Genomic DNA, 15,798 nt, shown 5'->3' with positions numbered 1-15,798 from the left:
GAGATATTCAGGTGCAAAGCATGGAAGATTGACTATTAAAAAATGAATACAATTGATTGAAATTTGAAGGAAATGAGTGAGTTTGAAGATGTGTTCACATGAGTTGACTTTTAGTCAACAAGTCAGCCTTAGAGGGTTGACCTTTGGTTGACCAACTATTTTTGTTTTGCACATTTTCCTGTGATTGACTTATGGTACGGTTCCCATTCAAAAGGAAAAGAAAAGAAGACTAAAAAAGGAGAGGAGAACACATTTTTGAAGACAAGTCAAAGCATGTCATATGATTGTTTCAAAAAAATCAATACAGGATCTGTTGCAATACAAAGTCATTACATCTTTAAGGGAAGTCATGAGTCAGTGGCATTCTTTACACAAAATGATTGAACTATTACACCATGTAAACACAAAAGGCTATCCTAAACTTGTTCTTGCAGCCGAGCCTTGTTTCTATTTTTGCCTCATCTTCAAGCTTGCCAAACTCATCACCACGTTGTCAACCTACAAAATCAAACCTGCATCACGTGTGTCTAAAGGAAGTATTCATGTCCAAAGAAAATTACATCATCCAAATTCCATTCAAAACTACAAAATCATATTACCACTCAAGATCCACCTACATGACAAGAACCAAAAGCTACATTGCATATTCTACTGAAAATTACAAAAATACAAGAGTTCTTCACACTACACTTTACATTTCCAAACTTCATTACAAAAGTATCCTCGCATCTCATTTCATCACAACATCCAGTTCAAAAATATATCCATTACATCCATACCAATCTACATAAAATCTACACTAAAACTAGGATCCAATCTTCATCTTCCTAATCTGAAATTCCGCCACGATTCCAAGATTCATATAGTTCATCCCTCATTGTACTATCTCCCTAAACACAGCATCCCTGCAACAAACAAGTCCAGCCAGTCAGAGTCAGTTTAGCACTGCATACGGCAAACAAGGAAAAAACAAACAATGAAGCAAGTTCGAAACTATCCGGATCTCATCGCCAATTCACACCCATTCAAACCACCTATCAACTAACATCATAATCCAAAACCTGCATAACTAAACCAGTTCAGAAACAATTCGCAAAAGAAAGAAAAACAGTTACTTGCAGCCTTTCCAAACTAAGTTAGCCATAAGCAAAACAGTTACATGAACCTACCACCTACTAACAGAATTCCAGCTCATCAAAAACAGATCAAAACAGAATTCTAACTACCTATCATAACTGTCATAACAGAAAAACAATTTAACCAATCATTTGCAAGCTCATATAACTTCTCCTCACTAACTAACAAACGTCTCAACTCAGCCAACAGAATAACAGAAAAAACCAATTAGTTACATCCCTATAACTAACTTTTCTAACAACTAACAGATCCCAACCGATTGCTAACAGAGAGAACTGAATCAAAACAGAAAAAGACCAACCTGAGAATCATATAAATCTGCAGCCACTCTTCACAAAGCTCCCTCGATCCGTTCTCTCATCACTCCTCTCATCTTCATTCAACATTCTCCCTCTCCTTCAATTCTCAGAATAAGAAATCGCTTCAATCGCTTTCTCTGAATCTTCATCAACCTTCATTCCTCATCCTCTTCAAGCTTCCTCTTTAATCTTCATCATCGCACTCATCTTCCATCATCAACCTGCAGAAGAACAACGAAGAAGAGTAGAAGAAGAAGCAAGAATTAGGAAACAAGAGCAAAAGATTGAAGGGCGCTTACTTGGATTTCTCGCTACCGGCAACAATCCTTATCGCATTATCTTCATCTTCAATCAACTTACGCACCAATATCATCATCACCACGGCGCTTCCGACTTCATCGTCACCGCGTCGTCTTCGAATCATCATCAAGAAACTATCGTCAACCGCAGCAACATTACCGTGCAAAGATTCATATCGCAAAACGAAAAAAGAAGAAAAAGAATAGAGCGAGAGATTAACTGGATTCTGGATTTCTCGTCGTCGCATTCATAATCGAAGATCTTCGGACTTGTCTCCGATCGGTGAGCCGTATAATCCAGTTTCAGATTATTGCGCGTTCTTGGTGTTATCGTGTCGCGGGGATCGTTGTTAGATTGTGTTGAGAAGGAGACTCGAGGGCCGAGAAAGTGAGAATCGAGCGTATGATACGGAGAGCTTGAGACGGAGATGTCAAAGACGCGAAGGTTGTCACGGCTTCGCGGTGGCGCTACAAGTTCTTTCGTCGGAGAAGAGGGAGTTCCGGCGCCGCCAATGAGCTCATCGTGAAGGAGAGGAGGACTCGTTCAAAGAAGGTGAATCGTCACCTTTAACTTTACCCTAATCCCTTTTTATGTTATTTTTATTAATTCATACTAATTGAATTCAATTTGGTTAATAACTGTTGATTGAATGTGATTAATGTGAAAATCTGAATGTGACATGGACCAAATAGAACCTCTTGGGCCATCGAACTGCATCATACACCCCTTGTTCGTTTTTGGCATGAGTGTGAGAAAATGGTACACACAAAAATAAGCCGTTGGGCCAACCATTCTGGGCCTGCGCAATTCACCTAGCGTCACACCTCTAATTCAATATGTCCCCCCCCCTGCTTACATGTTTTCTAATTAGAATCTAGGTTTTTCGACATAGTTTTGCTCTAATTGTTAGATGAAAACATGATAAAAATCATATAATTTTCTTTGTTAGACTTTAGATAATTTCTCACATAAAAACTCATAAAAATGGTAGTAATTTTTAGTTTGATTTTACACTAATGTTTGAATTGTTTTTGTATCATTTATATGCTATTTTTGTATAATTGTTGTGCGATTTTATTACTCGTTTTTGGTCTTACTTTAGGCCTACTTTGTTAATATCATTTTAATGCTCCTATTAGAATTTACCATGTTAACATTAGATTTAGAACAATTACAAACTTAGATTAGAACATAGAATTAATTCCCCCATTGCATTCTTTTTCTTTTCAACTTTTAAAATACTTAATAAATATCGATGAAGATCATACCGTTACTATATTTCATAGTAGGAAAGAAATGATTGGGGTGTAGGCCCCGATGTATGTTCTTTCCTACTTAGCGGAGAAGAAATGATTGAGGTGTGAAGCCTCGATGTATTCCTTAACCGTTATTTAGAGAAACGATCGTGGTGTAGGCCTCGATGTGCATTCTCTAAATATTCACAAAAGAACTCCTTATTGTATCTCCTTTACTTAGCGGAGAAGAAATGATTGAGGTGTGAAGCCTCGATGTATTTCTTAACCGTTATTTAGAGAAACGATTGTGGCGTAGGCCTCGATGTGCTTTCTCTAAATATGCAAAACGAAACTTTTTGGTATGATCTAAGTCACAAATTAAATCCCCTTAAAAAACACCAACCAAAAACACTTCAAAAAACCTAATAAATGGTCAGATTTAAAACAAAGTAAGGAAGTGGTGCGAAGCCTTGTAGTAGGTTCTCGTCATCATGGAATTACCCTAAAAGACATAAACCAATCTCTTTTTTCTTTTCTTAAGGGCAAGTTATCTCCGCTCCATTGCATCCTAGGTGATCCCTTTTGCAAGAGCGCGAGCGTTAACGCCGCCCAACTGAAAAACACAAAAACAAACAGAAAATCTTTAGCCGAGCTACGGTAACTCTGATTCCTGAAAAGGATACGTAGGCAGCGGGGTAGGGCCCGTGCGAGTACAATTCTTTATTTTCCCTACATTTTGCATTCATTTCGCATTTAGACATAGACATAGTTATACACCCATTAGATAGAAACAAACGTAGGTGGATACCATCGAGTACGATGGGCGCGAGGGGTGCTAGCACCTTCCCCTTGCGTAACCGACTTCCGTACCTTGATTCTCTGGTCGCAAGACCCTGTTCCTTCCTTTGTTAGGTTTTCTGATATTCCTTTCCCTTATGGGATAAATATATTGGTGGCGACTCTGTTCATTTTTCGCGAGCGTGCGACACCCGAGAAAGCCATTAATTTATCAGTAATCTGAAAAGGGATTAACATCTGGTTTTGCCAAATGATGGCTTTGGCCTCAGTAAGGTTGGGTTGAGGAATGAAACCTAAGCCTTGTTCTTCTTCCTCACGAGACATAATAAACCCTAAAGGGTTCGCACCCGTATCGTACACAGTGGTGTTGGTGGTTGTAGCTGCCATTGTTGTGTATAAAAGGAGAAGAAGAAAATGGGTAAAGGTTAGAGGAAAAGAGATGGTTCTTTCTGAAACGTTTGAGAAGAGAAGTAAAACGAGGAGAAAGAAAGAAAAAGGAGAAAGAAGCTGCACATATATATAAGCTGGTGGTGACGTCATTAGAAATCGTGCAAAAAGAAGTTGTAAAATCAATGGTCATGTCAAAGAAACGCTTTGAAAACTGGTTTCAGAAAGTGGGAGCAGTTATAGCCCATTACCTAGTGTTTAGGTAATAATTAGTGCCTAGGAAAATGAAATGTAATCATGGCGTAATGGGAATTAACAAAAGTCGAAACCCAAGAAAGAACTGAAACGCCATCTTTTCTTTTTCCTAAAGTCAGTCGAAAGAAGTCGCTCGGGGGGCAATTTGTTACCCTAGGATTTCGACTTACCAATAAATGGGCAACTGGGGCTCAAAATTGGTAATTGGGCCTCAATTTGGTAGAAAAGCCCTAAATTGGTAATTGGGCCTCAATTAAATAATTACATTGCCATTTGGGTCGAAGTGGTTCGACTAAGTAACGCTTAGTAGTCGAAGCTGTTCGACTAGAAAGATTATTATAGGCTTCAGCGTTCGATCAGAAGTATGCGAAGACTTAAGAATTTTGCTGCAGAAACTGAAGTGGAAGTCGAGAGGTATTAGAAGTTAAAAGGAGACAGTTTTCAGCAGTTACAAGAGACCCGTGGAGGTCTCACAGTTGAAGATCTTGCATGTCAAAGACACGTGTTGACTGATAATCAGTCGACCGTTATTAGTAGTTATTTTATTTTACTATTTAAGCAAGTTCCATAGGAATAGTTAGGGGTCCGCATTTTCTACATAAACACAAGTAAACTCAAATCTCTGTGCAATAATGAGTAAAGAGTGCAACCTTGGAATGTATGTATGCGTACCAGTTTGATTTATGCAATCATTTTGCTTTATATTTTCATCTTTCAGTGCGCATTTACTGCCTTTTTTATTGCTTTGATTTACTTTAAAGCCTTTAATTTCAGTGTTTTATTTTTATTTTGAAGTCACTGTTACATTCAATACAAACCAGATACACATAATATAACAAAATAAAGCAATTAGTCCTGGAGTATTCTAGTTGATTCCGCAAAAGTAACATTTAAAAAGGAAACTAGCGCTTGTTTACCATTTTTCTGGGTAAACACACAGACCACCTTCTTAATGATTCTTGGAACACTTTGGATTCATCTAATGTCCCATGGATATTTGATGGGGATTACTTCTCTCATTCTTATGAAAAATCAAAATTTTAGAATGGCTTAAATGCACTTTTGGTCCCTGTAAGTTAGCGAGTTTTTGATTTTCGTCCTTGTAATTTTTTTTTTTGTTTGAGTCCCTATATCTTACTTTTTGCTTGAGGTTTAGTCCATAAAGCCAAAATCCGCAGGAAAATCTGCAGGTTACCTGCGGATTTTCCTGTGAAATTTCCTGCGGATTTTGATTTTAGGGACTAAAACGAACACGAAAGTGAAATATAGGGACTCAAACCAAAAAAAATAACTTACAGGGACGAAAATAAAAAACTCGCTAACTTACAGGGACGAAAAGTGCATTTAAGCCTTTTAGAATTTGGAAATGTATTTTTAAACACACCACAATTATTTGTGAGTGCATCTCTGGATAATTAATGAAAGTGCACCTCCGGATAGGGTTTTAATCATTACGCACCATTGAATCCACTAAATCTCTTCTCGCTTCCATTCCTCACTTTCAATTTTTTCTATCAAACCAAGTTTTATTTCTACTCAATCCAATCCAAATAGTTTGTCAATTTCTACTCTTAAGTTTAACATATAATCAATTGAAGTGTTCGTCATCAACTACATAATTAGAAAGTTTTTCAATTCAAATATGATTTTCTATATATGCATTAGGAAAAAAGAACATTTGATTGTGTAATTCACATTATTATATAGGTAGTTATAGTCATTGTTAGGTACTATAACTGAGCAATGTGTTTTGTGTCATTTTAGTTTTCTTGCACTTATGCCTTGACTCGTTTGTATAGTTTAATTATAGGTAACATGACTGGCAACCAAGAACGAGTGATGCACAAAAGAGCATCCCAACATATATTTGTTCGCATGAAAAGAGCCTGGCCCTTACAACCATTGGTCGGTGCCAGTTCATTTGATGTGGAAGCGTCAACTTTTGGGGTTCAGGTATCTTCGACTTTGTCTTCCTGAAGAAAGGTGTCACATGCTGCTGTCCCGGAATCTCCATCAGTCCAGATTGATGCACCTACTACTATCATTCCTGAGAAATTTGGAGGCATGTATGACACATCCGGCACATGTGGGCTGAAGAGATAAAATTTATTTGTATTTATAATTTGAAATACATTTGTTTCAATATTTTAACTTTTTGACGGTGGTGTATTTTTGCAGTACTGTGATGCTTTAAAATGAATCAACCATGATCGAAAAATTGTGAGGTTGTAACAACATGAGGAGTAGTGGTTTCATGGTGCCATACAATTATCTGGGCTACGAGATTTATGCTTGGTCAGTTATACTACTATTAATCATGGTATGTTGTCATCATTCGTTGAGAGACAACACTCTGAGATGTCATATTTTCATCTTCCGTATAGTGAGATGTCCATCTCACTAGATGAAGTGTCATGTCTGCTACATTTTTTATCACAAAAAATATTATTCGACCACTCAAGGATGACCATACCTGATGCACTGGAGACAATGGTGAACTATTTGGGAGCTGACTTATCAGATGTCCTGAAGAAACTGAGAGACATTCGAGGGGCTCATGCTAGATTTGCATTCTTGGAGAACCTATACACACAACATGGCTGCGGCACAAGAGGTTAATGGTGATGATGAATATATTATGTATCATATAGTATGTGCATTGAAGTCATACCTCATGTACTTGGTAAACACATCCACATTTGTGGACAAGAGTACTTATTACGTTGATGTGGTTTACCTCAGATACTTCATTAACTTGGAGATGATTCATGAGTACAATTAGGGCGCTTATTTGATTTACATATACTTCAAGTTAGATGTATTTTCTGAAAAAACGTAACTTCGTATATGCATATCCGAAATCACATTTTTTTTGTAAAATAGGGTGATTTCGGATATGCATATGCGAAGTCACCATTTTTTTAAAAAAAAAATATCTTCAGAAATGTATATTCGAAATATAAGAGTATTTTAAAATTTTCACTTAAAATTTGTGAAAAAACATATGAGTGCAATGAAAATTTCCATAAAATATATAATAAGCCTTGAAACTCACTAAAAACAGCAAATCTTAACACTATAAAAAAAATATGGCCCAACATAATAAAAAAACCCTAATATTTATTTACATAATGATTTTAAACTATTCTACCCCACATCTTGTCTTCTCACATCTTTTTAATTCTTCTTCTTTCTTCAAGATGCAGATTTGCACGTTTATCTTTATTGTTTAAATTTTTATTATTTTTTCTAACCATTGTTCTTATAAATTATAACATTGTTGTTATTATTTCGTTTTTCTATAGATTTATTTCAGTTTTTTCCGGTTCTCATCCAAGAGAGATTGAACCGTGACAAACTAGTCAACTGTCGATTTTCTCAGTTTTGAACGGTTTTTGACAAAATTATTTTTCAAGCATATGAACTGTTACAAAATTCGGTTTCCGGTCAAACCGGTTCCACCGACTGGTCCAATTCAATTTTTATTACATTGTATATAAGCTTGGAGGTAGTCAAGGTAATTGAAGATGTTTAAATGTACATGGGAATTTTTATCATTAGAGATTAGCAGGGATAATTCAACCTTTTTGTTTAATTTATGGTTAATCAAAAAATCTGTAGTACATAATTTAATATATTTATTACTGTCATGATAAAATTTATTAATAGTTCAAAATATTATTGGCACCATTGGTTTATATTTATGCAAAATATTTTTTTGGTTTAGCAATATTTTTATTTTAAAAAATTCAATTTATTTAAAATAGTATAATTAGAATTGTTTCATCTTTTAGTAAAAAATGATTAAATTATTATTATAGTTTGTTCCTATTAAGTATTTAAATATAATTTATATATAAATATTATAAATATTTTTTTTTGGAAAATATCATAAGATTAAATTGATAGAATTGTTAGAATAAAAAAAATTAGATTGAGAATTAAATATTGTGTTGATCGTTTTTAATTAGGGTTAATTATTATGAGGAAGATGATACTAAAGAATTTGTGTATTTCAAATATTTTATGAGAAGATGATAATTATTACTCCCTCAGTTCTTTTTTAAGTGTTATTTTAGTATAAAGCTCTTCAACCAAGATAGTGGATTGTTAGAATTACTTTTCATATTATACTCTTATTTATTTTTCTCTTTCCAAATAAATTCAATCATACACTCTTTTTTCAATAATTAATTGAAAAATGTAATGTGGAGTTATTGAGAAAATAAGGGTATAATTGACAAATTATAACATTAAATTATAAAACGACACTTAATTAGGAACAAAAAAATTCTTCTAAAACGACACTTAAAAAGGAACAGAGGGAGTATAGGGTAGGCGATAATAAAGCATTTGTGTTTAGTTACAAATATTTGTGTTTTATTTTTAGAAATATTGATTGAGTAAAATTCACACATAAAAGGTGGAGGCAATCTTCTGAAACGAAATGGCTCTGCTATGGCAAACTTCTGAAACGATTGGAGGCAATCATGAGAATGATGATCTGAGGCAAGAAACACTAAGAATATAAAAGGTGGAGAACATAAGTTTTCAGAATCTTCCTATGTGCCTAAGGACTATAGCGATGTAGTCCATAGTAGTGAAGGTTACGATACGAATGCAGGAGGACTGGAAGATGAGGGGGTTAGGGCTGGAGAGAAATCCCTTAAGGGGATGGATCCCGGTATTCCTAGTCGTGAAGAAGAAGGATATGGAGAAGAAGAAGAAGAGCTTGATCACAATGGAATTACTATTGAGGAGCATGTTGAAGGGAAGTATGAATAGCCTAACTTTGTTTTGTCTAAAATGGAAGAAAAATGGATTTTTAAGTTGTGGCGAAGAGGCGTCATTGTAAAACCGCTGGGAAGAAGAATCAGATACAAAGCTTTGCAGACAAGATTGAAGCAGGTGTGGGTAAGGAAAGGGGTGTTTAACATCATTGACATGGGGAACGATTACTACTTAGTAATTTTTTCTCATGATGATAATTACAATGCGGCACTGATGGATGTACCATGGTTCATATACGATCATTATCCGACTATCAAAGAATTGAGCCCGATCTTTCAACCGATGAGCGAAACTATAGAGAAAGTTGTTGTTTGGGTTCACATGGTAGGGTTACCAATAGAGTACTATGACTCTCATTTACTTAGCTTTATCGGTAATCAAATTGGAAATATTGTCAAATTGGATAAGAATACGTTGATGCAAGAGAGAGGGAAATATGCGTGTTTGTGTGTCGAGGTAGATTTAACGTTACCATTACCCGCAATGTTCTCAATCAAGGGGAGGAGATACAAAGTAAAGTATGAAGTTTTGTACCTACTACGTGTCAACTGTGGCAGATTCGGTCACTATAGGGAAAGGTGTAGCTTCCAGAATGTGAATGGAGAAATTATGAATGGTGGAAGAGATGATGCATGATCTGATAGATCAAAAGGTAGAGGAGATGATAGAGGCAAATGTGGTGACATAGATAGTCCGTGGATAGTTGTCCAGAAACCAAGGAGGAATGCAAGAGAAAAAGACAAATGGCAGATGGAGCTCAGGGAGAGAGGTGACAACACACAGGTGGTCATTAATGGAGATTGGCGAAATAAAAGCACATTGAAGACAAATTTTAATGCTGGCAAAAAACTTATGGGATCTAAATTTGAAGCTTTAAATGATAATATTATGGAATTATTCCAATAAAATGAGGAAAATGATGGACTGCCAATCCCAAATAATGAAGGAAATAATGAGAGTTTAAGGAAGGAGGGGACAAAAAAGTTTCAATTCATTTCTAGCAAAAGGAAGAATAATGTTACTATTACTGTTAAAAATATGAACGATGTTGTAGGAGAATCTAGTGGAGAGGTTAAGGGATTAGCTAATAAACATGCAGTAGAAGAGGGCCCACATGGAAATGACATGGAGTGTGCGATTAGTGGTGGGAAGGGAATTAAAAAAGGAGTGATTAGGAAAGAGAAAAAAGATAAACGAATGGCTACATGTGTTTAAAATTTTAAACTTAAAGGGAAAAGTGTGGGGAATAGAAGAATACCATATAATTCAGTCGTAGAAGGGCTAAACGAGGGAAACAATCAGGTATCAATCACGCAAATAAAAAACAACATAAGAAAAATGCATGTACAACATGAACAACAAGAAGGCAAAGAGGCATCTGACATGTCTATACACGATAGCATGCAGGAAGTAGAGCCGAATATTCCAAGACCACTTGATAAATGGAGTAATATTCAAGTTATTGAATGCTTTACTAAAAATGAAGGTGTAGCTAGAACAGTAGATCAACAAAGGGTGGTGTTATTTCTCTATTATTTGAATTGACATTATGTTTGGTAAAACTAATAAAGCAGTAATTAGTTGAGTAGCAATTATACTTGTAAGAGAAAACAGGTTGGAGATCTACTTGACAGAAGAACATTTTGTGTTGAAGTGTTTCAAAATCTGAAAGCAACATGTCAAAGAAGACGTCAAAAAATGTTCCATTCGACATCGCACTAGGGTTTATCTTTCAGTTACTTCAGACTCAAGTAATTGACAGCTATAGAATATTACTAACCAATATTATCCAATCATATGTGGCGCAAAGAAGAATTTGGAAGAATCAAATCAAAATATGTTTGATTGAAGACTTTTTAATTTTAGAGATTTATTAGGAAGATTTGATTGAAAACCTATTTTGTAAGAGAATCTTTTGGAGATTTGTTACAACATATTTTCTATAATTATAAGCCCAAGTCCAGTTGGGAATAGGTTATAAATAGAAGCTTTTGTAACCTAGGTAAGGAGGTCAACCAATATTTAAAATTATAAGGGTTGCGTTGGTAGGTGAAACCACCCGGTTTGTGGGATGGTTACCTTGTTCTCACTCAAAATCCTTTAGGTAATGAGTTGAGTATTGTTCTTGGAGGAAGCTCTTAATAAACTCCAAGATGGTGTTATTAGTCTAGAGTCAAGGCTGAGTATGGAGGGAAGTGCGGCTTCTTGTCTGACATAGGAGTGTGTCTCCTCATCATGGAAGTGTGTCTTCTACTTTTCAGGTGTTTGAAGAGTTGTTGAAAATTAGGCCGTCGATGCAGTGGCTGAGGTGTTTACTGATATACATCATTGCGATGATTGAGAATGAGAGGGGTTTCTCATATCTAGGGAGGACCTAGGTAGAAGGGTCATTGGGTAGTGATTAAGTGCGTTGATCATCTACGGGTGTGTTGGCTGAAGGGTCTACCAATTGATACTGCTAATAGTGGATTTCATCTCTGGCTTGGTTGCCCCCAGAGTAGGTTTGTTTGTCACCAAACTGGGTAAACAATTATGTGTGTTTTTATCTTTTGAGTACTGTTATTTTCTTGCCTGTGTTATTAATGTCAGATCAGATGTATCGACATTCTATAGGACATATGAGTTCTGTCGTACCAGAATTTCAATTGGTATCAGAGCAGGCATCCTGTTCTTGTTTCTAGGTGAGATCTCAGGGATGATACTTTCTGGTTCATGAGCAAGAAAGATAGTTTTGCTGAAAAGTTGTATGGACTTGGTCAGTCATATGTTTAAGAATGGTCCCTAGAAGTGGAGGATGACTATTCGTGACAAGGTATATGGTGACCTTGGTTTGAAGCTGTCAGGAAAGCAGAGACTCATGTTGTGCCTGAAGCTTGGTGGAGGAGTTTTTCGATTATTCCGCTGCATCTGATGGAAAACTCCTGGTGTATCCCTTGAAGATATATCATACTCTGTGATATGTGGAGGGTAATATCAACTGACTTATTAAATTAGCCTAAGATACTTGAGGTTTGACCCAAGTCCACTCATAAAGGCATTTTCAATAAGTTTGTTGATGAGAGATCATAAGGAAGCAATTTATTTTTGCTCTCTTCTTTGGAAGACCAACCTCAGGTCTTTGTTGAAGGGTCTTTTGGTGCAGTTCTTGAATGATGTTCTACAAGATGCTGGACATCATATCAGCAAATTATGCATGATTTTGCTAATTAAAGAGATTGCACAATAGATGCTTTGGGGGGGGAGGGGGCTAAACATTTGTGTATTGTTCACATGTTTAGAACCTACTCCTAATTTGGAAGAGGAGGCATCTGGGTCTAAGAAGTTACAAAGCTAGAAACTTGTTAGACATATATGTTGATCAGGACATGAACAACATATATTGTACTTTTTGGATTAGTTTATTTTGATCTAAGAAAGTAGAAGTGCATGAGTTGAGCTTGATATTGTATTTGAAGGGCATCTCATAAAAGTTCTTCATGTATGAAATCCAATTCTAATGTCAAAGACATTATCTCTGACATCTGTTAGGTTCTCCTAACCAAAGGAACCAAAAATTTCAGAGAAAGGGATTTAAGACAGCTGTTATCCAAAGGTTCGAGGTTGATAGCCTTTTATGCAAACAGGATGGAGGTTGTTTACTCAAACTTGATTCATCTGTCAAGTTTATGAGAGCATGGAACTCTGGTTCTGAACAAATAAGAACTATTATCCAAGAAGGGATAATGAAAAGCGTATCAACCTAGGCTTAGTGGTTGATAAGTATATGCACTTTGGAAGTATCATACAATCCATTGGATTGATTCTTCTGTATTAACTTGAGAAAGGGGAGCTGAACATATCACTTCAAGAGTAAGGTATGTACACTCAAGGGAGGTCCCTCTCAAGAGAGTCCAATTATGTAGTGTCTTTACATATTGGAACAGTTGGCCATGCCTTAGGGCTGAAGTGCATTAGCGAGCCTTGAAGAAGCTAAGGTGGTCGTGGTTCTGTGCTAATATTACCACCTGTTAAATGCTTATGCCTTAGATAACTTATTAGAGGAAATATTCTCTTAAGGTGAAGAAGGTTGGCTCCTACCACCTCAATGTCAGACAGGAGGTCTGTTCATATGCTCTTGAGGTATGAATCATGCATCTGCATGAAGTCATTATCTGATCATGAAGGATGATTAGTTGTTGAAGATCTCTTGTATCCCTAGCAAGAGTTATACAAATATTACTATGGTAGTTCCTCCAGAAATCATAGTTGTTGAATCCATGTGTAAAAGGTAGATGTCAGATCTAATGTTAAGACATCATCTCAAGTATTTATCTCTTCAACAAAGGAAGGCCAGTTTTGTCCAGAATAAAGCACAAGGTCAAACCACTAACCTGTTCTAGAATTATTGTGATGAAGGAGGCTGTCATGACTTCTGTCATGAAGAAGAAACAACCTAAGTCACATGTACGCAGGAGGCTGTGCATAGGACTAAAGGTGAATACAAATGGGAGATGAAGTATTTATCTGAAGAGTTATGCATGTTTTGTAGTCTGGACTCACAAGGTTCAGGAAAGGTATAAAGAATTTATTTTTCTTTATGTGGCTGAGTAACTATTAAGAGAGCTACTAACTATTGAGAGTTTATTTCTCTCAATGGTTATGGTTGACATCCAGATTCAGCTTTCAAATTTGATGTCATAAATGATGTTGGAACATCACGATTACTGGTTGTTAACAAGCTCATCACTATATTTAGAAGATGTGTTTCTGAATATGACATGATCAGTATATGGAGCTTCTAACCCTATCCACAAGGGTGTATGGGAAATGCAATACTTCTGAAGATGGCAATTAAATCTAGAAATCGCTAGAAGTTCAACATCAGATAGGGGATCAGATAGACATGTCTTTCAAGGAATTAGTTTCTTCTTCAACAAGGAACAAAGTGGCAGTCTGAAACTTGTACAATAAGGAAGCTAAGTGAAGGATAGAAAAACACTTAGAAAGGGGGGGATTGAATAAGTGTGACTTTAAATCTTGGATGATAAAAATAAATTGCACAATTATTTTTATCCTGGTTCGCTGTTAACGAAGCTACTCCAGTCCACCCCCGCAGAGATGATTTACCTCAACCTGAGGATTTAATCCACTAATCGCACGGATTACAATGGTTTTCCACTTAGTCCACGACTAAGTCTTCCAGAGTCTACAGATCACAACTTGATCACTCCAGGAACACTGCTTAGACAACTTCTAAGACTTTTCTAGAGTCTACTGATCAACCTGATCACTCTAGTTACAAACTGCTCAGCCAACTGCTAAGACTTCCTAGAGTATACTGATCACACGATCACTCTAGTTCCTTACAACTTAATGTAATCTATTCAAGAGTTTACAAATGCTTCTTAAAAGCTATAATCACAAACTGTGATATTTCTCTTATCGTTTAAGCTTAATCTCACTAAGATATTACAACAGCAATGTAGTGAGTTGATGAAGATTCTGAGCTTTGATTGAATAGCGTTTCAGCAAGTTTATTTTCGTTCAGAGTTGTTAAGAATTGGTAACCTTGCTTCTCATCAGAACTTCATATTTATAGGCGTTGAGAAGATGACCGTTGAGTGCATTTAATGCTTTGCGTGTTCCGTACAACATTGCATTTAATGTTATACGCTTTTGTCAACTACCTCGAGCCTTGTTCACGCTGTGTCTACTGACGTAGCCTTTAGTAGCTTTAACGTTCCTTTTGTCAGTCAGCGTAGTCTGCCACCTGTACTTCCTTCTGATCTGATGTTTGTGAATACGACGTTTGAATATCATCAGAGTCAAAACAGCTTGGTGCATAGCATCTTCTGATCTTCTGATCTTGAAGTGCTTCTGTTGCGTGATACCATCTTCTGATCTTCAGTGCTTCTGATCTCATGTTCTTCTGATGCCATGTTCTGATTCTGCTTCGACCATCTTCTGATGTCTTGCCAGACCATGTTCTGATGTTACATGCTGAACCATTTGAGACACAACTTCTGAGCGCTGAATTATGCGTACTCTTTATATATATTTCCTGAAAGGGAAAATTGCATTGGATTAGAGTACCATATTATCTTAAGCAAAATTCATATTATTGTTATCATCAAAACTAAGATAATTGATAAGAACAAATCTTGTTCTAACAATCTCCCCCTTTTTGATGATGACAAAAACATATATAAATGATATGAATTTGCGATCAGAAAGAGTAGACGGCAAAAGACAAATTACACAGCTATAGCATAAGCATATGAATATGTCTCCCCCTGAGATTAACAATCTCCCCCTGAGATAAATAATCTCCCCCTGAAATAAATACTCGAAGAACTTTAATAAAAGACTTCCCTGATTATTTCGGTAGAGACGATCATATAAGCTTCTGCCTTCAGAGAATTCATAGCTTCTGACTTCTGCTTCCATTGGATAGCTTCAGAACTTGAATTTCTTTAGATCCTTAGAACACTCACAGCTTCTGATTCCTGCTTCCATCGTGGACAGCTTCAGAACTTGAATTTCTTTGATCTTCAGAACATTCACAGCTTCTGACATCTGCTTCCATTCAGGACAGCTTCAGAACTTGAATTTCTTTG

At 36.2% G+C, this 15,798-nt stretch overlaps 1 protein-coding gene and 1 long non-coding RNA gene across 2 annotated transcripts; one reads left to right on the top strand and one right to left on the bottom strand.

The window, feature by feature from the left end:
- Nucleotides 1-382: 382 nt before the first annotated feature.
- On the bottom strand, nucleotides 383-2,337 carry LOC131646738 (uncharacterized). The gene is made up of 3 exons (XR_009297614.1): nucleotides 1,957-2,337; nucleotides 1,439-1,849; nucleotides 383-905 (listed from the first exon to the last, which is right to left on the bottom strand). It is a non-coding gene; the product is annotated as an uncharacterized LOC131646738 (long non-coding RNA).
- A 6,880-nt stretch (nucleotides 2,338-9,217) lies between these two features.
- On the top strand, nucleotides 9,218-10,417 carry LOC131649940 (uncharacterized). Its single transcript, XM_058919684.1, has 2 exons — nucleotides 9,218-9,658; nucleotides 10,115-10,417. The coding sequence occupies exons 1-2, from the start codon at nucleotides 9,218-9,220 to the stop codon at nucleotides 10,415-10,417; spliced, it is 744 nt and encodes a 247-aa protein (XP_058775667.1).
- The last annotated feature ends 5,381 nt before the right edge of the window (nucleotides 10,418-15,798 follow it).

Source organism: Vicia villosa, linkage group LG2 (genome assembly GCF_029867415.1).
Source record: "Vicia villosa cultivar HV-30 ecotype Madison, WI linkage group LG2, Vvil1.0, whole genome shotgun sequence".
NCBI lineage: Eukaryota > Viridiplantae > Streptophyta > Magnoliopsida > Fabales > Fabaceae > Vicia > Vicia villosa.
Note: the sequence above shows the minus strand (reverse complement) of the source record. Positions and strands in the feature narration are given on the sequence as shown.